Here is a 24,648-nt window from a genome sequence, read left to right on the forward strand (position 1 = left end):
ATTAAAGTGATTTTTAATAAATAGTGGGTTTTTTCCACCTAATAATGGAATAATGCAACTTTATTTTGACCAATGATGACGTTCGTAAATAAAATTTAAATGATATATGTTTATGCATTTTTTGCGATATTTCCTTTATCGTCACTTTGGACTGCATAAACGGTGAACATCTATTTGTATCCACAAGACGTGAGTAAAACCAAAACAAATGGTGGCGCCTGCTAGCAATCTCCAAAACAACACAAATTCTGACGACGATGACGCTGTGCGGGCGGCGCCAACTTCCATGCTGGTGCTGGACTCCAAGCGGAAGAGCGCCTTCCTTCCGTACCGTCCACAGTCCACCGTTCTCACCAATCTGCAGCGCGGCAACACAGAGGCCACATTCTGTCCCGTGGAGGTGTCGCTCTCGTTTCACGAACGGGCTGGCCAGGGCGAGATCACCGAGGAGCAGGTGACGGCGGAGCGAGCGCGCAAGCAGGACATTGATCACAAGGACGAGCATGGCTTCACGGCGCTCCATTGGGCCGCGTCGTACGGTCAGTTGGTGTCCGTGCAGCTGCTTGTGGCAGCTGGGGCCAATGTGAACATAATGGCTCCGGATCTGGTCAGTCCCGTTCTCTTGGCAGCAGCTGGCGGCCACAACGAGATCGTTCGCTTCCTTCTGGATCATGGCGCAGACTCTGGCCACATGGACATTGTGGGCAACACGGCACTGATTTACGCAGCGGCTGGCAACCATCCACATACGTGCAACGAACTATTGGCCAGGGACTTGGATCTGAGTGCCAGCAACGAGAATGGAGAGACCGCTTATTCCCTGGCCGTGGAGCATGGAGCCCAGTTAGCTCAGGCACTGTTGGAACAGTACATGACGGCCATTATAACGGCGGGAGCATTCGGAAGTATTTAATTAGAAGTAGATTAGGATCATTATATTATAAATCCATAGCTTTTTATATGTATTAAAACTCAAACATTTTATTCTTGCTCTTGCGCGTCTGCTGTTCCTTGCTGAGGCTGCGTTCCTGGGTCTGAAGAGTTGCCAGCTCCTGTTTCTGGGTGTCCATTTGCAGCTGCAGTCTCTTCTGAAGCTGCACATCACCGGCATTCCTGTTTAGTGATTGCTGAACCTTGGCTATATCCCTTTGCTTTCGTCGGATCTCATCAGCCACCCGCACCGTCTCCACATTGAGAGTTTTGGTGGAGTGCTGCTGCAGTTCGTTGGTCTTCGCCTTCTTCGCCACCTGTTCGCCTTTCTGACTGCTATCCCCGCTGCCCAGCACGCTGCCGTTCAGGAATGTAAAGACATCCGTGCGTTGTGACTCGCGGGCGTAGGCTTTCTCGCCCGCTTTTCTCTGGCGGCGCTGGGCTCGCTTTAGCTTTCGCTCCACGCTGAAGTAGTCCTTATCCCCGTTGGCAGCCTCACGCAGCTCCATACAGGCGTCCAAAGACCGACCCTGGGGAAGTATTTGGGCACTTACTGGGGTTACAATGCCCCTTCCATCTGACCCCAGACCCGTGCCATGGATGTAGCCCATTTTCTCCATCAACTTGGACCCAATGCCCTGTGGGAATAATATTAGGATTAAAAGATATTCTTGCCATTGGGTGTGGCGGCGTTCTTACCCGCGTGAATTCCTCCCAGGCGCCCAGCTTTTCTGATGGCTTAAAGGTAAACAAACTAAGCTCCACCATGCGAGCTCGCCGGGCCTCCTCCAGGTCATCCATGTCCGAGTCCGCCTCATCACTGCTTTCTTCGTTCAAAGTCGAACTGCTATCCCCACTGCTTAGCTCAGCCTCGTCTTCATCTTGATCGGTCGTGAGCGGAAATAGCTCCTCGAACTTGAAGTCTCGCTCCCTCTCCTTGTGTTCCTGGCCGTCCAAACGCACTCGACACACCTGCTCCACAAAATTAACACATAGGACCCGGCCACGGTGCCAGAGACGATCCGGTAGTAGGGCCAATACCGGACAACTACGGGATAGTTTGTGAAAGTCGGGCTCCTTGTATTTCCTAATGGAGCTGCCGCTGACCAGTTCGCCGTGGGAGAAGCGACACCTCGTCTCGTCGAAGCGACATTCGCCCTCGAGGTAATAGGAGCAGGGCAACATCTCGCGATGCGTGGGATTTGTGAAGAGCACCCGCAACCGGACATCCAAGACACCGTCGCCATTGATGATCACGTCATCGTCCACGCCACAGATTAGGGAATTGTGATAGCTCAAGGCACCCCAGCTGTGTTCGTGCGGAGCTGAGCACTTCTCGCCCACCATGGCTGTGTACTTGGCCCTCAACTCCGCCAACTGCTGCTCCTCATCTGTAGTTGATGTGCCTGCGCCAGCCTCCTCCAGGTCGTTAAGTTCGCACTTGAGCCGCTGCAGCTCGTCGTCCAGGTTGTCTCCCTTTTGAGGCACATCTTCGGCTGGTCTCTCATCTTCTGTATCATTGGTGAGGGCTAATAGCTCCTGTAGATTCGTTTTCAGAGCCAAAAGTTCCTGGCGTTGCTGGTCGTCGGTGGAATTTTGTAACGCCTGCTCCACAACTATCAGCTGTTTCAAATAACGAAGATCGTAAAGGAAGTTGGGATAATATTAGTATCACCTTTGCTCACTTGTGCTTCGTATTCATCCATAATTAGGCTCTAAAACATTGCGCGGCTTTATGGATTGCTAATTGTTTGTAAATCTTTGAAACAGATGCACGCATACACACACAGCTCCAGTATACAGCACCGGACCATATTATAGCAGCTGCCGAATGTGTCCCTCAAATCACTTATTAATACTTCAATAATGCAAGAAAATAAATAAATATAAATTCGTTAATACATGTTATTTATATCACTTAAATTATTCTAAAATATTCTCCAAATATGTACTGAAGCTGATATCAATGCAACCGCATATGTGCTTAGAGGGACATTTTTAAAGCACTATCAGCTGATTGCCTGGGACTTTACCAACACTGGTATCCGGCAACAAAAATACCGGCCAAAGCGTGCCGCCAGTTGTTTTGATTTTGCGGTTACATATTATGAAATAAAAAGAATTCAAAAATGCTGTTATCCCTGAATTGTTCAACGAGGAACTTGGTGCCACGACTGCACCGTTTTACCAGCAAAATCGCTGTTGATGTTGAACCAGCAGTGGTCAGCGGTCTGGAGCAGGCCACCATTAAGCCGAGGAAACATCCGGGTGTAGTCAAGCCCAACCATGTTGAGCTGCCAAAACAATTGAGCGACACCCTGAAGCGCATTGTGGGCGACCACCCCGTGAAGAAAGTAATCCACGACGGCCAGCAGCTCAACTCCTACCTCAAATCACGCCACCCGCCGCCCTCCCCCGAGGAGATTGAGAACAAAAAGCGGACTATCATCGATGAGGTGAACGCAAAGATGCCGCTGGAACGGCTGGGCACATTAAGTGAGGAGGAGGTGACACGCTGGAAGCGAAAGAGGGAGTTAGAGATCAATAAGCGACTAGCTCAGCGCATCTACGCATGGAGGCGCATTGAGTACGGCACTTACGAAGCTATTGTCTATGCCGTTGCCCGCGGCGCCCAGGAATATGCTGTGATGAAGCGTGTACTAACCGAGTTGGCCCAGAGAGATGAGCAGTTCTGTCCGCGCAGCTTCTTCGACTTCGGATCCGGCGTCGGCACTGCGATGTGGGTGGCCAGCGAACTTTGGCGCGATCAGATCTTCGAGTATTACAACGTGGACAGGTCTAGGGAGATGAACGAGATCTCGGAGCTGATTCTGCGTGATGGCCACGAGAACAAACAGATACCCCTGCGGAACGTGTACTATAGACAGTTCCTACCCGCCATAGAGACTAAGTACGATTTGGTGATAATTTCTCACACACTGTTCGAGATGGCGGACCAAGAACAGCGACAGGAGGTTCTGCTTAACCTGTGGCGCAAGTGCGATGGTTATATGGTCATAGCGGAGGAGGGGACGCGCCGTGGCAGCGAGTTGGTCAACGAGGCCAGGCGATTTCTGTTGGAACAGGACGACGAGGGCCATACACTTGCACCGGTATGTTACGAAGTTATTTCTAAACCGTTGAAAAAGTGTTGCTTATAGCTCTAATTCTTATTTTCAGTGCCCCCATGATGTGGCCTGTCCACGTCTCAAAGATCTGGCTGATCGCACACCCTGCAATTTTCCCATTTCTTACGCTCCTCTTCGATTGGGCAGTGATTCTAATGCGGACCGTCACACCTCTTTGTATAGCTATGCGATTCTAAAGAAAGGTCCCCAATCCGATAGTTCCCGTTCTTGGCCCCGGATTGTGCGACCCACTTTGGTGCGTTCGAAGCATGCCATCTGTAGGGTTTGCACGGGAGAAGGCAATCTACAAGAGGTCATCTTCACCAAGTCTAAGCACGGAAAGTAAGTGGAATCACTATTTCTTATATCTGGTCTCTTCAGCAATTTAATTTTCTTTGCAGATCTGCCTACAGTTGTGCGAAAGTCAGTCGCTGGGGGGATCGGCTGCCTATGTCGCTGGGACAGCCTCAGGTCAAGCCGGGCTCCACAGAGTTAACTTTGGCCACAGAGCAAGCTGACTTGGCGTAGCTTAAGCAGGTTAAATCGATATGTGAGGCATAAAGTTACGCTCTGTCCAGGCAGAGGCTAATTGATACTAAAAACTGGCATCCAATTAGTCGATTTAATTATGTGCAAACAAATCGTTTCGGGCGGAGCTGAAATTAATTAAATAGTTGCATTTAAATTAACCATACAATCCAAATGGCAGAGCCGCATGCTCATTGATACTAAATTTCGTTCAACGGCCAACACACCCTCACCTAGATTTTAATGTATGGCAAGACTAAAGGCGGATGCGGTCGCGGATGGGTTGGCCCCCGCCGTTAGTGGGATCAGCTTGTTATGTAATGTCATTGGCATATAGCCCAGCGGTCAAATGTAATTGTAGAGGAAGCTTTGGAAGGACTCTGAGGTGGCCAGGTAGGTGTGGCCGCACTTTTTAAACATGTCTTTAATACCCAGCTTTTTCTTTAAATCAAATCCTCACGAAATACAAATACTTGGTTTTAAAAATCAAATTCATTTTATTAAGCCCTAAGTCGCTGCAAATATTTCAATTAGTCATAATTGATTCTTTAGCCAACATGTCTGGGCAATAGCTGCGTTCCAGAGGCCAATCCCAGTTCGGCTGACATTTGGCTATGTGAGTTTTGGAAGTTTTAATGCGAGACGCGCCCTTTTAACGACCGCAGATCATCCCCGCTACTATTCATAGCTTCGCGGAGTCCTGTCCTCTGTGTATGTTTGTGTGGCAAAAGGACATAGAGTGGTTGGAAAAAGGGCAACTTGTGGGGCGCGAAAAGTGGCACGTCTCCTGGCGGGGGAGAGTGGGTGCGGTAGAGGATAGTTCCTTGTACATATGGTTTTAGGGATTGGCTTTTGGAATAAGGTGTGCTACAGAGCAACGGACTATGAATACATAACATTGGCGAAGGATATCGTTTAAGTTATTCCATTGGGAGGGAGGCTTCCTTATAAAAGAGCTTTGCAGTATTCAATTAAATTTTAATTTAAAGCAACTTATTGAATATTGAAATGAAAGGAACTTGTAGTTTTTATAAAAAAAAACTGTTATCCTTTGTGATTGAAAATCTATTTGGACTTTAAATCTATTTGGGAACTTTCATTAACTCAAAATCTCAGGCGTACTTAGCAGAGCTTATTTTTAAACAAACATTCTGGAAACTAGTTTTGTGTTATATTAATATTTAAGAGCTGAGTTTAGAAGCTATGATTTATTTTACAAAATGTTTATTTTATATACAATTCGGGAATACAAATAGTTTACAAATTACACTTTACCATATATTGAACTAAATTCAAACAAAAGGTCTTCCGTTTCGAAAAGATTATAGAAGAAATCTCCTCCTGAGATAACTATTTAATTAAAGCTCCTGCCAAAAATTCAGGTGGGGATTCGAAGGCTGCTCCGAAATTAGGTTATTCAAACGCCCCACTGCATCTGGGACCTAAATTTAATTAGGAAATGCATTTACCAAGTCATTAACCCATTTTGAGGTGCGTATTAAACGTAAGTGGGAGGATATATGACAGGATCCCGGGCTATACATATATTGTTTGCCCAATGATAAACGGCTGCGCTATGTGCGGACCAAAGTCCAAGCCCAGGCACACGTCATGGCAACCCCGAGGCAGTGGCATCTCAATGTGGCCGCGTATGTAATCACTTCAGGTGATACTAGGTGGGGTCACCGCGCTGGCCGCTCGTTAAGAGGCGCGCTCGCCGATGGTGTCAGCTGTCGCTCCGCTTCCATGCGGCTATTTGTATTAGTAAGGTGCGTCCCAGCCAGCAACAACAACAGTTCCGACTAATGGTGGCGTTCAGCGAGCATGCGCCGCCGTTGCAAGTGCCGCCGTGCCAGTGGTGCTAGTGACCCACCCACCCATTCAGCCAGTCTGTCTGTCAGTCAGCCAACCCCAACCGTGGCGGCACTCAGCCAACCAGGCACAGCCGGCTCTGCCATTGTCAGCGCTTCCTTTTGTTCCCAGTGCCTCTAATGCTAATACGCCTTTACATAGGTGGACGGATGGACGGGCGCCCGGGTCCGGGTCGATCAGAAGTGGCTACCTAGAAGCTGGCGCTGGCTTCTGGCCATCAGTTCCATTCCGAGCGTGGCCCGGAAAAGTTGCGGTCGCGGTTCCAGTCTCGTTCGAGTGATTTGGTGATTCATCGCTCCTTAGTGGAATTGGTTTTATCCTTTGGGCGGCATATTTCATTCGCGCCTGTATCTTGCTGAACCGTTACCATTATGGCCTACAATCCGGTTGAGCAAAATTTCAGGTGTGTGAGAAATTTGTTAAGCAATCTTCAATGGTTATCCTTTTTGTCGGTAAATTATTTTGGGAAAGATCCGCTTTAGGTGAGTATTTGGATGTGGTTATAATAGCAGGAACAGAGTTTCTTAAGGACCTGACCCTTTTCGGAGATGCTTTTGGATGTGTGAAATGTGAAAAGTGTTAATTATATTAATACAAATTATAATTATTTGTAGGCGGAAGTTAATCAAGAGTTAAGCAAGAAGGTAGTTTGAGTTCAAAAGCTTTATGATTCGTAGCTCATAAGTATTTCCATTCAACAAATATTATTTTAAATTTTGGAAGGACATCTGAAGGATCTGAAGGACTGCTAGTTGTTATTCATGTGATGTAGATAATAATGCTAACTAAACGTGTTTTAATATATATTGTATTATATATTACATTCTAGATAGAAATCTGATTTCATAAAAACAACAAACCCCAATGGTTATGGAGACATGAAAAAGCTAAAACATCGGTAGAGTCACGCCATTAGTCATTCATAATAAATCGTTAAATCTGTGGAATAAACCACTTCCGATGTGCCTAAGATTTTTGGACAGAGATCATATTTAATTGTTCCAAGAGGCACACGCTCTTGTCAGGCTTATCAGCAAAGTTGATACGGACTGAACGGATCACCCACGACAATGTCACATATGTTAGTCGTAGAGGAACATTAAAGAACCCGCGGCTATTTGGACTTTGGTTATTTAGAAAATCCACAACGACATGGACGGAACTCATGATGATAACTTGAATCGGAGGCGAGTTAAACCCTCTAGATTTTGACGCTTGATCAGTAGGTGGATGCAGTGATATTGGCAAATATTTAACCTGAGCGTAAAGTGATTAGGTGAAACAAGGAAGCCAAGCTAGATTTAGTCTCAAGACGGATGAATTCCCATGCGCCTTATTTACGATTTCCTATTGCCTTCGCCATAACGATCATAAATGGTTATCTTATCGTATAGGCGGGCGTGCAGATTGTGTTTTGTAGATGTAGTTAATATTTAAACTTATCAAACACCTACGTAAATCGTTATTTATAGAGTACTGAAACAAACTTCTCCATTCACCGGCTATCGATGTAGTAACTCGTAATCCCCGGAACAAGCTCAGAACAAAGTTCAAGCCTGAGCAGTAGCACTCGATAAAGCCGTGACGTATTATTACTTGCTTCTATATTGTACTCTGTTCTCCCTTATAAACTTGGGAACATTCAGCAGTACTTACTATATCAATCGGCTTTTGTTTAGCTTTCAAGTCGAGAACGTTCAAAGTCCGGCGCGAGGATTGAATCATAGAGTCGCCGCGGGGCTCATTTGATGGGGTAATTATTACGATAATAACTAAATAAGCACTTATCAATGAAGTTTTCAGTAGGGGAATGTAGAAGTGGGACAAAGCAGCGGAGGTTCTACAAGTTGGGGAACATGAAAGTGAAAACAATATACTTGAAATCTTGGTGATTTAATTTGAGTTAAGTTAGCTAATATGAAACTTACTTTAAAGGAAATTGTAAAAATGTTTCTGTTATAATTGCAATGAATTAATAAGATAGTAATCTAAAAATTTTAGATTTTAAATCCTTAAATCAGATTGAGTTTACTTAGTATGGAGACCGAGACCTAATCATGATCATTGCATCTAATGCCTAAATATTAAAAGACTGAAGTTCAGAAAAGAGAATTAAATATTTAATTACTTTTCAACTATTTAAAACTAGACTATAGATTATATACAAAGAAAATACACAGGTACCTGCTTTTTCGAGGTTCCAAATTTTGTTCCAATGAAAGCACAAAAAAAAGGTAAGTGAATAAAAGAGGCATCAGATTACTGTGCTCGATTTCGTGAATACCAGTCAATGGAAGGGTCCAAAGAACGTCAGAATAGGGAAGCTAATCGGTGAAATAACTCTGATTCACAAGCCAGCACAAAGAGTCTTAATAAGTAAACGGATGCTTTGTGTGTAGGTGGAACTATATACTATATACTCTATACTACCTACTAAGCTATATAGGCATTGTAAACCGGACCCGATAATGTCGAGCGGGGATAGGAGCTAGCCATTGTTTCACTCTGCGCCGCTGCCATTGGCACAGAATAAAAGCGAAAAGAACGCAACGCTTTATTACGTATTACGTATACGAAACTCTTGCGGAGCACCGAAGAAATTCGATATGTGGACTTGTGACCTAAGCCCAAGCCGCCGAGCTCTCGATCCAATACCATTGCGCTCTCCGTTGCCAAGCACTGCGATCGGGCCGAAACAGCCGTACTGCCAAAAAAAACTCAATCAGCTGCCACAGCAGGTAAGTATCAGAGGTGAGAGAGTGTGTGCGAGCGAGAGTGTGGCTCTTATCAGTGAAGGAAAACGACAATTTAACAACGGCAAAACATTAATAACCAATGCGAAATAAACGCCAGCAGAGACTGACGAACGTTCTTTGGGCCAGTGTTGGTTTCTTGGCTATTACCATGGAAATAATAGGAATTTCTTTTAACCATGAAAAATCTATATAAGTATTACTACTAAAATATATTATTTCAGTATCAAAATAAGTTTAATATTATATATTTTAAATGCGTTCAGTTCTACTGTTAAGTTTGTTTAAAATAATAACAGCGGTGAACTTATTAATAAAATAAATAATCGGATCAAATATATAATTTATAGATATTAATATACTTATTGCTTTTAAAATAAAAGAATTTTTTCAATTTCATACGGATCATAATTATTTACTTACCAAATTTCAAATCGATCAGATCATAACATGTGAGATACACTCATAAGACTGATAATTGTTTATCTCTACAATACTTCCTATGACCAACTGCCCATAAGTTGGCAATGATTTGCAGTCTGCAAAGTAAGAAATTTTCTAAATTCTGATTTTATTTTAATTAATTTTACCGAGCATCACTGAGCGCCTTCGATAAAGCCTTCATTCAACACACTTTCACACGGACTCACAGATACGCCCGCCCAGCTGGGACGCCCGATCGTGTTCTTTGTGGCTGTGTGCGCAGCGGCAGCGGCAGCGGCAACGATCAGCGAAGCTGCTCTCCGCTGGCAGCCGACTTCTGGGCGATCGGGAACGGGAGCCACCACAGCTAGCTGGGATCACTGTTTGTTTACTGACCGCCAGTCGCGCACGTCGCTTCGAAGACGCTGTTACTCGGTTCCGAGATCGCAAGATCAACGTTTCGGTGGATATACTATAGTGTTTCGAGTTCTTCTGTTAAAGTGCAAAAATCCTGACTCTAAAAAAGGGTAAGGATCTTTATAAATAAAGTACGCGAAAGTTGTTAATATATGCAAAATCAAAGACGAAGAAATAAAAGTTTATAAAATATGTGTGCAATGTTTGCGTTCTTTAATAAACATTTTTAAATAAAAATGTTATTCCTATTTAAATTGGGATAAGATTGTATATAAAAACAACAAAGGATCCTTTCTGTAAATTAAAATATAATGTTATCAAAGTAAAGAATAAAAGAAATTGTGTCACAATAATGCTTTCTTAACATAAAGTGAACCGTACGGAACTAAGAAATTTAAATGCTTCACATATATTTGTAAAAAATAAATGCAAAGCAGAGAAAATATTGAGCTTACTTATAGATCAGTAAAAAAAAACATAAGACACCCGTAGAAATTATCCTTTAAGGAAACAAGTTCATTGATTTCCATAAGGAATAAAAGACTTATTTATGTTAAATTTTTACCTCCATGCAATGCAATAAAAGAGACTTCAGATATACGAAATGATTGGCCCATACCTTATCAGAAAAATTATATTAATGATATTAACAACAGCCTTTGTTAACGAACGTGAACCCCTTCGAGCCGTAACAAGGCAAGTGTTAAGTGGCCCTCTGATTCATGCTTCGGTATTTGCTGTGAAGACTAGATACAAGTGAAATGTATCTGGCGACGTTATTCTCCAGACCCGTGAGACTGGGTCACTTCCGCAGAGACGACCCCACTCTTTGGGGAACTGCTTAACCCGCATTTTGATTTGTAGAATTGCAATCTGCGTTTATGGACTGACTGCTACTGAATACTTAAAATCAGTTTGACAATAATCCGGTCCCAAAGATGGAAACCGAGAGTATTATTGTCATTTCTGAATTATCTAATTATCAGAATATAAACAGAAATCTGTTCCCAGGGAACGCACTGATCGGCATTGCTCCCGATTTCCCCTCTGACCGCCTCCGGTCGAACAGCTGCTGTACTCGCCTCCGTCTTCCAGCTGCAACAGAGCAGGGGATTCAATCCGGACCGGTTTGTTCGGTCGGCAAGGCGAGAGAGGCACATAAACAAGGTATACAAAACAATGTTTCAGGGCAGGCACAGCATCAGCATCAGTACGTAATGTAATGTGTTATATATGTATGCGAACCGCAGCATAGTTAACAATTATCTCAGTCCCCAAAGTCACAGGCAAACTCGAAATGTAAAGCTCGTCCGGAGATCGAACAAAGGAATCCAAGAAAAGTGCGAGACCGGCTAAATGTGCCGACAGCTCTGGGTATCAATCAATATTGAAATATAACTGATTAAGTCCCATCAAAGTGCCCTCGAGCTAGGTAGGGAGTGGCCCTCCCTACCTCCCCCTGTGGTTTTCCAGGGCATTGACATAGGTAATTGTAATTGGCAGCCCTGATAACTTACTCACTTGGGTTCAAGTGCAGTGTTTAATAGACAGTTACCTGTCTCAACTTGTAAATAATAAAAGGGAAATGTCCCAGTTGGAACTGCCCCACAAACAAGGAAAATTGCCCAGATTCTGATAAGGGGTTATACTATATATGCCTTCGTCACAGTTTTACACGGAACAATACGGAAAATGCATCAAGATGAAAGAAAAGTTCATCAAGGACTTGACTCTTATATTATGTACATATATATTTGATATATAGATATCCAACCTCAAGAGATTTGATAAGCAAAATTCTATCTTTCTCACTCTTCTGGGAATCTGAATAATTTGTTTTTCGGACTTTGTTATTCAACAACCAATCGAGATTGCACAAAATTCTGAAGTAAGAAACCCCTGTTTGTTGCGTTGATAATAAAGCAACCCATCTAAAAGCTTTAGCTACTATATAGTAGCATCGTCACCAACGCAGACAACGGCGATTCCATTTGTTGTTAATGCTCGGCATGGGACAATGCTTTTGTTTTGATCGCAAGTGATCAGCTTGGAGCAGATCGGCGGATCAATAGCAGATGTGCATACGACACAGCACACATTCTCGCTGGCAATTTTATTTCCACTCAATTGTGCACTGTTTTATTGTCTCCGCCTGCCTCTGCCTCGGATCCCGCTCCAGCGCCTCTGTACCTTGATCTTTTCGCAAATCTGTGCATTTAATGCACCCGTATTTAATTGTCTCTTGGAGCAGCAGCAGCAGTGCGAAATGTGGAGTAAACTGCGTGCTACATTTCGCTTATGTAAACTGGCGTTTAATTGGAACTGCCAGCATGCCTGATGCTGATAATTGAATAATTTCAACAGCCATCCCATATAACGAACCAAGAGCCAGGAGGATCAGCAATCAGGGGTTTAGCTGCTAATCAATATACGCAATCTAAGCCGTTGATTGGAAGTAACCAAGCCCAACAAATATAAGGTTAGAAGACAAAGGTTGATACGATCTGTCTAGCTGCGATCAAAGTGCGAATTGAGATGCAGTGAAACCTGTTTTAATGAGTAAGGCCAACACATTTTCAACTGGTCAGGAACGGGTTGCAGGCCAGAGCCATCCAGGAGAGGCATGCTGCTTGTTGCACCATCAATCAATCGATGAATCAATCAAGCGGTGGACAAATATCCAACGAAACTGAATTTAACACCTAAAAAGAGATATTTAATGGTTAATCGTAAGGCTAGAAAATGTTTATTTGTTATTTTTTGAATTTTAAAATATAATCACGTTTCGAAATACAATTAGGAACCTTTTGTGATACGATTTTTGGAGAGAAACTTCCTCTAAAAAACTAGTAATTTATACGATAGTTTTTAATTTAGTTGTAATAATCCTCCCCAAAGTAAACTTCATTATTTAATGGCTTTTCTAATATATTTCTCTGTTACCTCTTCCCCTAGTTGACCTATCACACCTAGCATGGCCACAGCGCGGGAGCAGTTCTTATTTGGCAGCGACAACGGTGTCGCCGGACTTGGCCTGGGCATCGAGATCGGAGAGGTGACGCCCAGTCGGGTTTACAATGCCACCACAGTGCCCGTGACCAGCGCCGGAGGATGGCGCAATGGCCAGTCGAGCACAACGACCAACGTTGTGACGCCCCCATCCGTTTCCACACCGCCACAGGTGGCGTACAGCAATGGATCCACGGCCAGCAAGCAGCCACCATTGGAGCCCGTGGAGGAGGAGGAGGTGCACTTCGACATTGATGCCCTCAACAACCTGCCAGCCCGTGAGCCTGTGGATATGGAGTTCAAGGAGCTGTCCCTGACTGTGAAATTGGGCTTTAATCGAGGTGAGCTAAGGCGTCATATTTACGATCCACAGCGATCGCATGTTCTAAGATATGGCTCGATAAGATTGCCAGTGGAAAATACTTAAAATTAGCTAGGAGTTATAGCCATATTCGGTTTATATATGTTTTACGATCAGCGGCTACTCTTTGACTAACCAAAAGCAGTGAGAGAACTCATCCAAAAGAAATAAGCGAACTAATACTTATAAACCAAGTACTTAAAGACTTCAAAAGGGGTCTCTTGAGGGGAGTACTTTTACTTTCGTTTAAAATAATCATATAATATATAATTATGCAAGTTTAAAGAGCCAATCAAAGTGCTATTCAAGGTTACTGTGTTTCGGCAAAGCTTCACATACCAATAAGCCATAAACACTTGCTTTGCTAGTTCCTTTACCAACTGGCTTCTCGAGTGATTAGATAAGCGACACGATCACACCGATCGCACACACCTCTGTTTATCAGTTTCGGGACTTAGTCATTCATAAATTCCCTTATATAAACGGGTTACACTTCAACCAGGAACGATCTCCTCCATAAGGAAATGAATAGGGCATTTGGCATTCGATATACCATAAATAAGTATACTTTTTACAAGGCTCTTTTGCTAATTTCAAAGTTCAGGAGGAAACAAGCAGCAACTGATATCAACAGTGGGTGCTTTCCTGCCCCTGGTAACTTGTTCTAATCAAGAACCAGAATGCCAATGACCAAACAACTCTTCGCCCCGTGGCGGTAATTATTCGAAATATAAAGATAATATGTGGTCAACGCAATGATATTGCTATCAAAACTTTTAACGAGCAAAGGTTAACATCAAATTAGAATATATTATGAATAGTGACCCAATAATAATATTTTTATAACTTTCCCTTAAGAAAAAGTTAATCTCGGCAGCAAAATTTGGACTATCACTTTAAATTAAAATTAAATAATGCGGTCCATGGCAATAAAGAAAATAATTGGAAAATGAATGCAAAACTATCTTATCTGATTCTAAACCTAGGCCTGATCCCTCTTATAGCTTCTAGGTAAATGATTTAATTGTCATTGTTAAGACTTACCGCAGTGGAGGACATCCTTTTTGTCATTGCTTAATTCCATCCAGTGTAGAGTTATATTCTTGATCTTGATCAAAGTGAGCTTCTTCCTGGTTATCCAAATGCTTTGCCTTGGCCAAGTGATAATTGGGGGTCGAAGGGTAATCACAATCACTATCACTGCAGATGTAAACACTGGGGCGGCCACGGACTGAATGAGGTGAGCGCGAAGTCAGTGCCTGTATTTATAGTCCCCGAGTAAAGAGAACGGAGAAAGTGAGCGCGAGAGAGAAAGAGATCCTTCTTGAGGTAGGCACAGAGAGATAGAGAGTAAGGGATATCTCTAGAGAAACACAAAGAGAGATGACATATCGACAACTATAGGGAGAGGGAGAGAGAGAGAGAGAGTGACATAGAGACTTAGAGACAGAGAAAACCAGCGGGATAGAATAAACGACAGGCAGGGAGACACAAGTAACTTTGCAAATGCAATGCTATCATTAATAATTAATACAATATATGTTAAAAAACAACCAAGTTATGTCTACATTCTTTACATTCACCGAAACATAATAAATTAACGATTTTACACTTTCAGTTTTGCATTTTCTAGTAATGCTGTTAAGAAATAAAATATACATAGATCAAAAATTATTACCAACCTGACAAGAATTAATATGGTAATTAAAAACTAAATCCCTTCCTGGCTAAGCAATTTCTTTCTATATTTGCCCTATTTAATCCGATCTGTAAAGAAAGCAAATACAATATATAATTTAATTCAAAATTGTGGTTAAACTTGTTTATCCAGTTATTACCTTAATAATTGCTAAAAGCCCAGATACTATATTTACGGACTTGGACTTGAACCATAATATCAACGACCGTAAAAAATGAAGGTTATAAAGTGTTTTTATAGCCATTTATGATAGCATTAAGAAAATTCGGAATTTCTACTTTTAGGATCCAAGGAAATCTTGCACAATGTAAGCGGAAAGTTCCCCGGCAGCCAGCTCATCGCCATCATGGGACCTTCGGGAGCGGGAAAGTCCACGCTGCTGGATGCCTTGTCTGGCTTCAAGACCACCGGGGTCGATGGTTCCATCCTGCTTAATGGCCGGCGGCGTGATTTGCGTAAGTTTTAGAAACTAATGCTGAATATTGGAATGATAAAAAAAATATTCCATCTGCAGCTTCCTTCCGTCGCATGTCCTGCTACATCACGCAGGACGATCGACTGCAGCCATTGCTGACGGTCAACGAGAATATGCATATAGCCGCCGATCTTAAGCTGGGCCAGACTGTCAGCTATGAGGAGAAAGAGAGCAGGGTGAGTTTGAGAACGATCTGCAGTTGCTCAGAGATGTCTTTAATCGGAATTAATTCCCCTGCAGATCGAGGATATACTGCTGCTCCTGGGCCTGTATGATCACGATCAGACCCTCACTATGCGCCTGTCTGGTGGTCAGAAAAAGAGGCTATCCATTGCCATGGAGTTGATCAACAATCCCACTGTGATGTTCCTGGACGAGCCAACAACGTAGGATTAACATTCTATATGTACAAATCCCATATTGATTAAATCTTTTTCCTTACAGAGGCTTGGACAGTAGCTCTTGCACAAAGGTTCTGGAACTGCTCAAGAAGCTGACCGGCCAGGGCCGCACCATTATATGCACGATCCACCAGCCCACTGCCAAGCTCTTCCAGATCTTTGACCAGGTCTATGTCCTGGCTGCCGGTAACTGCGTCTACCAAGGCAGCACCCAGAAACTGGTGCCTTTTCTGCAGGCCGTGGATCTGCCCTGTCCCATGTACCACAATCCAGCGGATTACAGTGAGTTTAAATTAAAAAAAAAAACTTTAAAAAAAGGCTAAATAAATACTATATTTTCCAGTCATCGAACTGGCCTGCGGGGAGTATGGCTATGACAAGGTCGACACCCTGAAGGGAGCCACGGAAAACGGAAGCTGCCTCACCTGGTTCGACAATCCCAGCTCGATTTTGCGATCCGAGGCTCTGATGAGAAAGTATCCCATCCCCAAGCGCACCAAAGCACGTTCTCTAGAGGACACAAGCTTCTCCAACCAGTGTTCGGTGCTGATGAGACGCGGCTACATGAAGGCGAAGCGGGACACCACCATGACACACTTGAGGATTGGTGTGAACATTGCAGTGGCCGCTCTCTTTGGTGCCATGTACGATCACACAGGTCGCGAGGGATCTCGAGTGCTGGATAACTACAACCTGCTGTTCGCCATTCTGATGCATCACTCCATGACCACAATGATGTTGACTGTCCTGACTTGTACGTAACTCTTTGATTGAGTGGTTCAAACAGAGATTTTAACCTTTTGTTATTATCTTTAATTAGTCCCCATTGAGATGTCCATTCTGATTAAGGAGCACTTCAACCGTTGGTATTCCTTGAAAGCTTACTACACTGCCATGACCATCGTCGACCTGCCCATATCGGTAAGTAACCCTTTGGTTTGTGACAATCGGACTTCCATATATAACAGATTTTTCTTTGGCAGATAATAAGTTGCTTCATCTTCACCGTCATTGTCTATTTGTGGAGTTACCAGCCTATGGAGTGGGTCCGGTTTTGGATGTTCTTCGTTATTAGCTTACTGACGGTCTTCGTCGGCCATAGTTTCGGGCTGATGATCGGCTCCTGGTTCGATGTGGTCAACGGCACTTTCCTGGCGCCCGTTCTCACCATTCCCATGATGATGTTCGCTGGATTTGGAGTGACCCTGAGGGACCTGCCAAGCTACCTACAATGGGGTAGCCACATATCTTATTTAAGATATGGGCTAGAGGGTTTCATATCGGCCATCTACGGCTTGGATCGAGGAGTGCTAGCGTGCGAGGAGGCGCCTTACTGCCATTACAGGTAGGACCTTCTGGCACCACATGCTTTCACATTATAAATCTGTTTTTTTTTCGCCTCAGGTATCCAAAGAAATTCCTTGAGGAGATTACCATGAGAGGTGATCAGTTCTGGAACGACGTCATTGCTCTTGGAGCCATGATTATTGTCTTCAGACTGGTTTCCTATGTCGTGCTTAAGGCCAAGATTAAGTCCATTCGATGATTCCTTTGTTGAGGAACACACACACACGCCTGTAGCCCATTCCTTGTATTATAAATTACTTGTTGAACATTATGTTTAGTGCTATTAATATTTAAAGAAATATGTACAAGTACATAAAACACTGTTAAATACAGCTACGATCTGTAACTAGCCTAGGAATATATATCACAAGATTCAGCTACTCAGGCCTTGGGCAGCTTCGGCTTTTTTGTTTATCTCTGCCGCTGTATCTGGACTTAGCAGCTGCTGGAGTTCCTTGGCGCTGGTGACCATATCCGCTGAGCGGAGCTGTGAAAATGAATGCTTAATATCCTAAAGGTCTCGATTTTAGCTGCACTATCTTACCACGACCACCTTTTGGCCTAATGACTCCAGGAGCCGCTTCTTTAGACGCAGCAATGAAGTCGGTTTCTTGCTGAACTTTAAGGTCTGGTCTGCAGAGAGTAATTCCACAAAGTAAACGCTTGGCTGCTCGCCCATGGTCTGTACTCGAAGACTTGGCAGGTTTACGCCACTGATGGGACACACCAAATCCACGCCTTCCACCTCGGCATCTTGACTTAGCTCCTGAGCGTACTTGCTCAAGTCCGTGCGCTCCTTTAGCAAGTAAGCTGGTGCACGGTCAAACTCTTTGTATGCCTGTTCCACCTTCAGCTTTCCTAGCGCTGGTTGCTCAATGGCAATAGCTGATCGCAAAACGATCAAACGGCTGTCCACCTTGGGCTGCGCTCGCTGTCGTCGTTGTGCGGCCTTCAGTTCCTCAGCTGCGTTAATAAGATCCTTGGAGTAGTGTCCCAAGGTACATAGCGATAAGCAGGTGTCCACCAGATTGTCCGGATAATAATCGTACTCGCCATAGTCTAGCTTTCGAAGAGCAGCCAGCTCGAGCTGACGGATTTGCGGTTCGGATAATTCACAATCCAGTTGGGCACTGGCCCACAAGAAGGTGGCAAGGTCCTTGGCTCGAAGATCTCCTGGCTTGAGTAAGTTCATCAGACGCTCCCCAACGATGGTTAGGCATTGCTTCTCGTCCCACAGTTGTTCCGCGAAAAAAGCAAAAATATGAGCCAACCCGCGAGGATCTATGAGAGCAATCTTGACAGGATCTAGGCAGATTTCCTGCAGATGCTGGCAGACTCGATCGTCCTTCACCCGTTGGAGGCGCAAGGCCTTCACAAAGGAGACCAACAGAGCAATGCTCTCCGCATCTAGTTTCAAATTTAAAGTGGCTTTAACAAGGGAGGACTCGTACGAGTCTCGCACCTGGCCCGTAACTAAAGTGGAGGTCTTATAGGCTGCATTGCTAATCATGGCCAGATCCAGTTCACTTAACACAGGCAAATGTGTTGCCAGTTGATCCTCGAGCATCTGTTGGAAGTCGTTGGATGTCTGAGCTTGCTTCTTCTGCAGTCCCAGGTAGAAGCACACCTGAACGAAGCGCTCCTTGTTGTCGCGGAAGTCTTCTTTGGCCAATCGCTGAACAGCTGCCTGGAAGAAGTCAGTCCGCTTCATCCAGCCGGGGATGAGAAACAGAAACGAGTACAGCGTCTCCAGCACAGTGCTGGTTTCCATCTTCGATAGCTGATTGGCTGCATGGTTGTCCAAGGCGTTCAGAGCGGCCACATACATGGGCACGGCAGCATTGGATCGGTAACTGGAGGCCTGTATGATTAGAGCCGGCAGCTGGGCCGCTTCCGTCTTTTGAACGGACCGCTGGAAGTAACGGTCGTCCGTGATGGGAAAGTAGTCGGCATACCGGATTGTCGTCTTGGGCAGCACATGCTCCCGATCCCTGTATCGCTCCAGAGCAATGTGTTTGGCAAAGCGGGTGAGCAGGGTGCCGGTCTCGTCGGCACTTTGCCGTAACACATCCCTAGGCGTAAAGGAGGCGTAGCATCTAATTGGACTACTGCTGGTGGAGACTCCCACGAAGCGTCGGAGCAGGGCGTACATCTTGGATGCACTTTTTATAGATTTATGTAATGAATTTACAAAGAAAACGTGCACATCTAGACCGCAACCGAAACATACGTTAAAAATGTTTCCCGTTTCCCAACACTATGGAAATTTCCCTTGTAAAATTTAGTGTTCCGTAAAATTTCCCATTAAGCTAATCCGTTTTTGAAATATATATGACAATTATCTTTAAAAGATTATTAGAAACAAAAATCGTATTTAACAGAAATACTTAATTTAAGAAACCCAATAGAGAAAAATAATTAAAGTTCCTACATACCAAAATATTATTGTGCAGCACTGGTTAAACACCTGTTCCTGTGAATTGATAGTCAAAACATGAAGAAAGCGGCGGGCTTTGTTATTTTTCGTCGCCTTTGCGGTGAAATACAATACCTATTACTAAAGGCATCATATGGAGACTTTCACTGGAGTTCCCCCAAGGGCCATGTCGACCCAGGAGAAGATGATTTTACCACTGCGCTCCGAGAGACCAAGGAGGAAGCCGGGTAAGTGCTTATCAGTTCCTAACTACACATAGCGCCAATGCCAAAACTGCACTTACAGATATGATGAAAAGGATCTGATCATATACAAGGACACTCCGCTGGAGCTGAATTATGAAGTGAAAGGCAAACCGAAAATTGTCATCTACTGGCTGGCGGAACTGCGAAATCCTTGCCAGGAACCCATTCTCTCCGAGGAGCACACAGCCCTCAAGTGGCTGCCCAAGGAAGCTGCCAAGGAGTGTGTGGGTTTTAAGGACAATCAAGTGATGATCGATCGGTTCCACAACATGATTGTGAAGCAAGACAAACCGGAGTAGATTATAAACACAAAAAAACGACTATCAAAATTGTAGTAGTGTTGCGAAACATAGAATATGAAATAAATTAATACCAGAAAAATATAAATAAAATATACCACACTTATGTCAGCCAGCCCAAGCACGTTGTCCAACACTGTTTTCAAGGCATCTGCGAAAATCGTACAAAACTTGTATTCACTTCGATTGATTTGTTGTGTCGACCGAACCGGGAAACCAGCAAAGTCAGAGACTGATTAAATCGCCTACTCCCACGCCATGGGTTCACGTTCACGCACTCCCAGCCCGTCGGGCAAACGCCGCCACCACAAAAGCAAGCACAAAAAACGCAGTAAGTCTCACCACGAACACGAGCGCAGCAGCACCCGAGCGGATAGAGACAAATCCTCGGAGGTGAACCATCACGGACGCCGTGAGCGCGACCGGGAGCGGGACAGAGAGCGTGACAGACACTGCGGCGAGCGCCACACGGAGCGCGACTACCGCCACTCTCCGTCGATCATCAAGTCCCGGAAGCGTTCCACCTCGTCCAGCAGTGATAGCCAGTACTCGGAGCTCGAGTCTCAGCGCAGTAGACACAAGCGCAGCCGCTTCAAGAAGCTGGATGAGGTGAGTGGGATAGGGCCGCAGCCCCCAATCGTCCTTTGAAAACATTCCATTAATTTCGATTATTTTCTGACAGCAAAACCAGCTGCAGGTCGAGCGTCTGGCAGAAATGGAGCGGCAGCGGCGGGCAAAAGAGGCCGAACAGAAGACCATAGAGGAGGAGGCTGCTAAACGTATAGAAATGCTAGTTAAGAAACGCGTCGAGGAAGAGCTAGAGAAGCGTCGCGATGAAATCGAGCAGGAGGTCAACCGGCGCGTGGAGACCGCCAAGGCCGAAATGGAGCGCGAGATGATGCTGGAGCTGGAGCGGCGTCGCGAGCAGATACGCGAAGAAGAACGCCGGCGCGAGGTAGGTGCTCGTATTCAGATTCCGCTGGACGACTGCTGCTATCACTGTCAAAACAAAACGTACACAATGACACACTCGTACACTCGTACAAACCCGAAAAAACAGCAGTTCAAACAGTCGTCTCAACCACTTGGCGCGTAACCGCTTCGGAGGCGTTTCCTTCCTTGGCTCAATGTGCTCATCCTGGTGCATCCATTCCAAAAGCATCCTCCTTCTAGACTGCCTGCCTTACCTAACCCGGCCCCTAGCGTCCATTAACCGGCACCAACACTAACCAAACAGTCACGCCTTTTCAGAGCCCCTCAAGCATATCAATGAGCCAGGACGGGAGCGGGCGCCGAGGCTGGTTCCGCCATCGCTCTCTCTCCTCTCTATATTCTGCCAATAATTTTGTAATTTTTATTTTTCCTACCAAAACAAAAAAAAAAGAGAAAAAAGCCAAAATGACGACATTGCCAAGTGCCGCATGTGTCACAGTTTTGATGCCCATGAATGACCCATTTTGCATACTCTTAGCTTCATCTTTTCTGTTTGTTTCTACCCACATACTGTTATCATTTTAATTTTTTGGTATTGGTTCTGTAACTGGTTCGTTGTCGTGTTGGTATTGCGCGCAAACACTCCGCTTCCGTCGGCCCGTGCCACGAACGTGCTGATCGTGTCCTGCTAAACGCTCGCACCGGAAGTAAAGCGAGCCCGCTGCGAGGGACGCTCACCCTCCTCCTACTACACACCCACATCCCAACAAAAAAAAAAGAAAACCAAACCAGCAAGTGGTGTCCCTCAGTTAGTCGGGGTAGTTAGGCGGACCTAGTTGTCCGGGCGGGGCCGGCTGATTTTAGACCCAACTGTTCGCTGCATGCGAAGCAAATTGAAAAGCCAAAAGAGACGGGTGAGTTTCCAACGCCAGCGATGTGATCATAAGCCAGCGCAGCCGTCAGGATAATGGACGCCAAAAGAGACCCAACCAGTAATGACTCCCCTCCCAAGAATAGAACTCATGTCTGTAAGATTCGCATTGGACTCTTGACCGTATACCCGATGCCAGTCGATTATTTGTGTGTGTTGAGCTTTTTTGTTTACGTCTGGAATAGCGAAATATGCATCACAAAAGATAAATACAAAACTATATACATAAACTAAAATCGAAAACCTGCAAAAATTCTATATAAAATTAACACAAATTTAGCCTTTGTACTGGAATAATGACCTCTATTTAAATAGTAAGTAGCAAAAATAAAAAAACAAAACAAAAAAAATCAATTGAAGACCAATCATTTAGCAACTACTAGTACATGTTTTTATGTTGTGTGAACCTACATATATTGTAATAAACCTAAGAGTCAACCTACTTTAAACATTCTTATATTTAGACACTACTACTAAATGTTTTACTTTTTTACCTTAAATTTTCTTTGTAACGTATTGTTAAGCATAAAAAAGAAACTAGATTCTAACTGCCTTTGCAGCTCATCAAGCTAAAAAAAAAATTCAACCACAAGCGTGCGTCATATTCGGCGCACCGTTTGCATCGCTGATGTCAAGAGACTGTTTATTTATATAATATATATATATATCCATAGTTCTAAGCTTCAGGCCAAGGCGTTGATGTTTGTTATTAATCGTCATTTTGTTTGGGTTTTATAGGAGGATGAGAAACAGAAACGCGAAGAGCTCGAAGAGATTTTGGCCGAAAACAATCGGAAAATTGAAGAAGCTCAAAGAAAACTGGTAAGACCTGCTCTATTACTCTTCTTTAAATACACTTTAAACATAATATACATTTATTTTTCAGGCCGAAGAGCGGCTAGCGATCATTGAAGAGCAACGCCTTATGGACGAGGAGCGGCAACGCATGCGCAAGGAGCAGGAGAAGCGCGTTAAGGAGGAGCAGAAGGTCATACTAGGCAAAAACAATTCTAGGCCCAAGCTGTCCTTCTCCCTCAAGCCGGGAGCATTATGAGAGGCGTTGTCAATCCTTTCTTGTTAACCGCTTTTGCTTTTTTATACCTCACAGGCCATTGTTTGCCTGCGCCTAAGATCATCGCATCGCTTTGATTATTGTTTTCATTGTGTTTTGTATTATTTTATTTTATTTTTACCAGCGAACGATAATGTTTGGTGCAGGCAATTCAAAGCCACAATAGATTCACCCTTTTCGAAATTGCCAATAAGTGAACATATATTCTATACGGCTCTATATAGTACAATATGCTAGAGATTTACTTAACCTTTTCTACATAAACAATTCATATGTGAGACAAATGATTATATGTAGTGCGTCGTACTCTGTTGACACAACCGAAAGAATATTGCGAAACCAAAAAAGAAAAGGAGATGTCAGTGAAAAACATATGTAATCTATTTGCAAATTTTTTGATATTTCAAAGAAAACATACATATAACGCAAAATGAAATCAATAATAAAAACTTTAGTAATGCCAAATAGTAAACTTTATTTAAGCATTCGTGTCCAGGCATCATGTTATCTCATCGTATTTAAAAGAAATGGATTGATGCTGATTAGGAGCAAAACCTCAGCTTAGCTCTATTCTCTGGGTATTCTAAAGATGACTGTCATAGTCTCTCGTTTTGTAGATTTAAATCAATTAAATAATATTGCTTTAGTCTATTTTATACTTTCTTAATTGTGCATACCAGAGCATAAACCGGCATTAACCAGGCACATTTGACAGAAATTGCCATAATATACGTGCTCTTTCAGCTCCTGATCCAGCGATATCTCCTCCTTCGAACCCTGTCGTGGGTATCGGACACGATCTACGCTTGTGTACATGTCGCTAAGTAGACACAACTTATTATTTATAGAGACTACTTAAATTTATATGTCTTGTTTGCTGATTTGGTTGGGCGGTGGAAGGTGGACAGGCGAACGACAGCCGGCACGCCTGCACGGAGAGCAGTGGCGGCGCTGGAGGAACCGATCTGTCCAAGTGCGTGAGCAGACGGCGGCCGATGCCAAATTGGTCCACGACCACTCAGAGTCACAGTCAGAGACCACCATCACTCCGCACTCCACACACACACACACACACCGCACTTGTAATCTTGTTCTAAATGAATGTGGCGCAAGACTCAGGTACGCATGCGCACACGCACTGAACCACTCCAACTCTGGGCTCCGCCTGACCCCACACCACTGGATCTGCGTAGCCGGCTTATTACTTCATATCGAATTCGGCAACAAGTTTGGAGTGCGTCGGCCCGGCCTTTGTCGCATTGATTTGTGTGCAGAGCACATGCGTGAAAGGCGAAGGCGACGGTGCCGCCACCTGACCAGCCCCAGTCCCAGACCCAGATCCAGATCCAGCTTCGATCTTGGGCGGCACACGAGCGGATGTTGCAATT

At 44.2% G+C, this 24,648-nt stretch overlaps 7 protein-coding genes and 1 long non-coding RNA gene across 19 annotated transcripts; 6 read left to right on the forward strand and 2 right to left on the reverse strand.

Moving 5' to 3' along the window:
- Positions 1–208: 208 nt before the first annotated feature.
- Positions 209–989, forward strand: LOC110183213 (transient receptor potential cation channel subfamily A member 1). Its single transcript, XM_020951426.2, has one exon. The coding sequence runs from the start codon at positions 209–211 to the stop codon at positions 911–913; it is 705 nt and encodes a 234-aa protein (XP_020807085.2). The 3' UTR covers positions 914–989.
- Positions 954–20,681, reverse strand: LOC110183209 (zinc finger CCCH-type with G patch domain-containing protein). 10 transcript variants are annotated; one of them, XM_086831039.1, is made up of 6 exons: positions 19,779–20,347; positions 15,104–15,188; positions 14,466–14,819; positions 2,616–2,788; positions 1,630–2,553; positions 954–1,568 (listed from the first exon to the last, which is right to left on the reverse strand). In XM_086831039.1, the coding sequence occupies exons 4-6, from the start codon at positions 2,634–2,636 to the stop codon at positions 966–968; spliced, it is 1,548 nt and encodes a 515-aa protein (XP_086687165.1). In that variant the 5' UTR covers positions 2,637–2,788; positions 14,466–14,819; positions 15,104–15,188; positions 19,779–20,347; the 3' UTR covers positions 954–965. The 10 variants fall into 10 exon arrangements, with proteins under 10 accessions (XP_086687165.1, XP_086687166.1, XP_086687164.1 ...); XM_086831040.1 differs by lacking the exon at positions 19,779–20,347 and adding an exon at positions 15,260–15,749 and having other exon boundaries at positions 14,466–14,680; XM_086831038.1 differs by lacking the exon at positions 19,779–20,347 and adding an exon at positions 15,260–15,398.
- On the forward strand, positions 2,926–5,072 carry LOC110183212 (ribosome assembly protein METTL17, mitochondrial). The gene is made up of 3 exons (XM_020951425.2): positions 2,926–4,043; positions 4,111–4,400; positions 4,460–5,072. The coding sequence occupies exons 1-3, from the start codon at positions 3,060–3,062 to the stop codon at positions 4,584–4,586; spliced, it is 1,401 nt and encodes a 466-aa protein (XP_020807084.1). The 5' UTR covers positions 2,926–3,059; the 3' UTR covers positions 4,587–5,072.
- LOC147644033 (uncharacterized) lies at positions 8,116–8,475 on the forward strand. The gene is made up of 2 exons (XR_015271251.1): positions 8,116–8,211; positions 8,262–8,475. It is a non-coding gene; the product is annotated as an uncharacterized LOC147644033 (long non-coding RNA).
- On the forward strand, positions 9,835–17,723 carry LOC110183214 (ATP-binding cassette sub-family G member 4). 3 transcript variants are annotated; one of them, XM_020951427.2, is made up of 10 exons: positions 9,835–10,161; positions 13,007–13,401; positions 15,405–15,575; positions 15,635–15,771; positions 15,836–15,981; positions 16,040–16,278; positions 16,340–16,750; positions 16,817–16,917; positions 16,980–17,341; positions 17,401–17,723. In XM_020951427.2, exons 2-10 carry the CDS (start codon positions 13,026–13,028, stop codon positions 17,540–17,542), a joined length of 2,085 nt encoding a protein of 694 aa, XP_020807086.1. In that variant the 5' UTR covers positions 9,835–10,161; positions 13,007–13,025; the 3' UTR covers positions 17,543–17,723. The 3 variants fall into 3 exon arrangements, with proteins under 3 accessions (XP_020807086.1, XP_086687160.1, XP_020807087.1); XM_086831034.1 differs by having other exon boundaries at positions 9,998–10,182; XM_020951428.2 differs by lacking the exon at positions 9,835–10,161 and adding an exon at positions 11,063–11,218.
- LOC110183215 (uncharacterized) lies at positions 17,612–19,570 on the reverse strand. Its single transcript, XM_020951430.2, has 2 exons — positions 17,888–19,570; positions 17,612–17,830 (listed from the first exon to the last, which is right to left on the reverse strand). Exons 1-2 carry the CDS (start codon positions 19,493–19,495, stop codon positions 17,717–17,719), a joined length of 1,722 nt encoding a protein of 573 aa, XP_020807089.2. The 5' UTR covers positions 19,496–19,570; the 3' UTR covers positions 17,612–17,716.
- Datp (purine phosphoribosyltransferase family protein Apf) lies at positions 19,779–20,417 on the forward strand. The gene is made up of 2 exons (XM_020951432.2): positions 19,779–20,007; positions 20,066–20,417. Exons 1-2 carry the CDS (start codon positions 19,838–19,840, stop codon positions 20,322–20,324), a joined length of 429 nt encoding a protein of 142 aa, XP_020807091.1. The 5' UTR covers positions 19,779–19,837; the 3' UTR covers positions 20,325–20,417.
- Positions 20,424–23,725, forward strand: Arglu1 (Arginine and glutamate rich 1). The gene is made up of 4 exons (XM_020951431.2): positions 20,424–20,933; positions 21,007–21,279; positions 22,927–23,010; positions 23,075–23,725. Exons 1-4 carry the CDS (start codon positions 20,583–20,585, stop codon positions 23,240–23,242), a joined length of 876 nt encoding a protein of 291 aa, XP_020807090.2. The 5' UTR covers positions 20,424–20,582; the 3' UTR covers positions 23,243–23,725.
- The last annotated feature ends 923 nt before the right edge of the window (positions 23,726–24,648 follow it).

The sequence above is a fragment of the Drosophila serrata genome, unplaced genomic scaffold, assembly GCF_035046125.1.
Source record: "Drosophila serrata isolate PLE 108 unplaced genomic scaffold, ASM3504612v1 contig_240, whole genome shotgun sequence".
Taxonomy (NCBI): Eukaryota; Metazoa; Arthropoda; class Insecta; order Diptera; family Drosophilidae; genus Drosophila; species Drosophila serrata.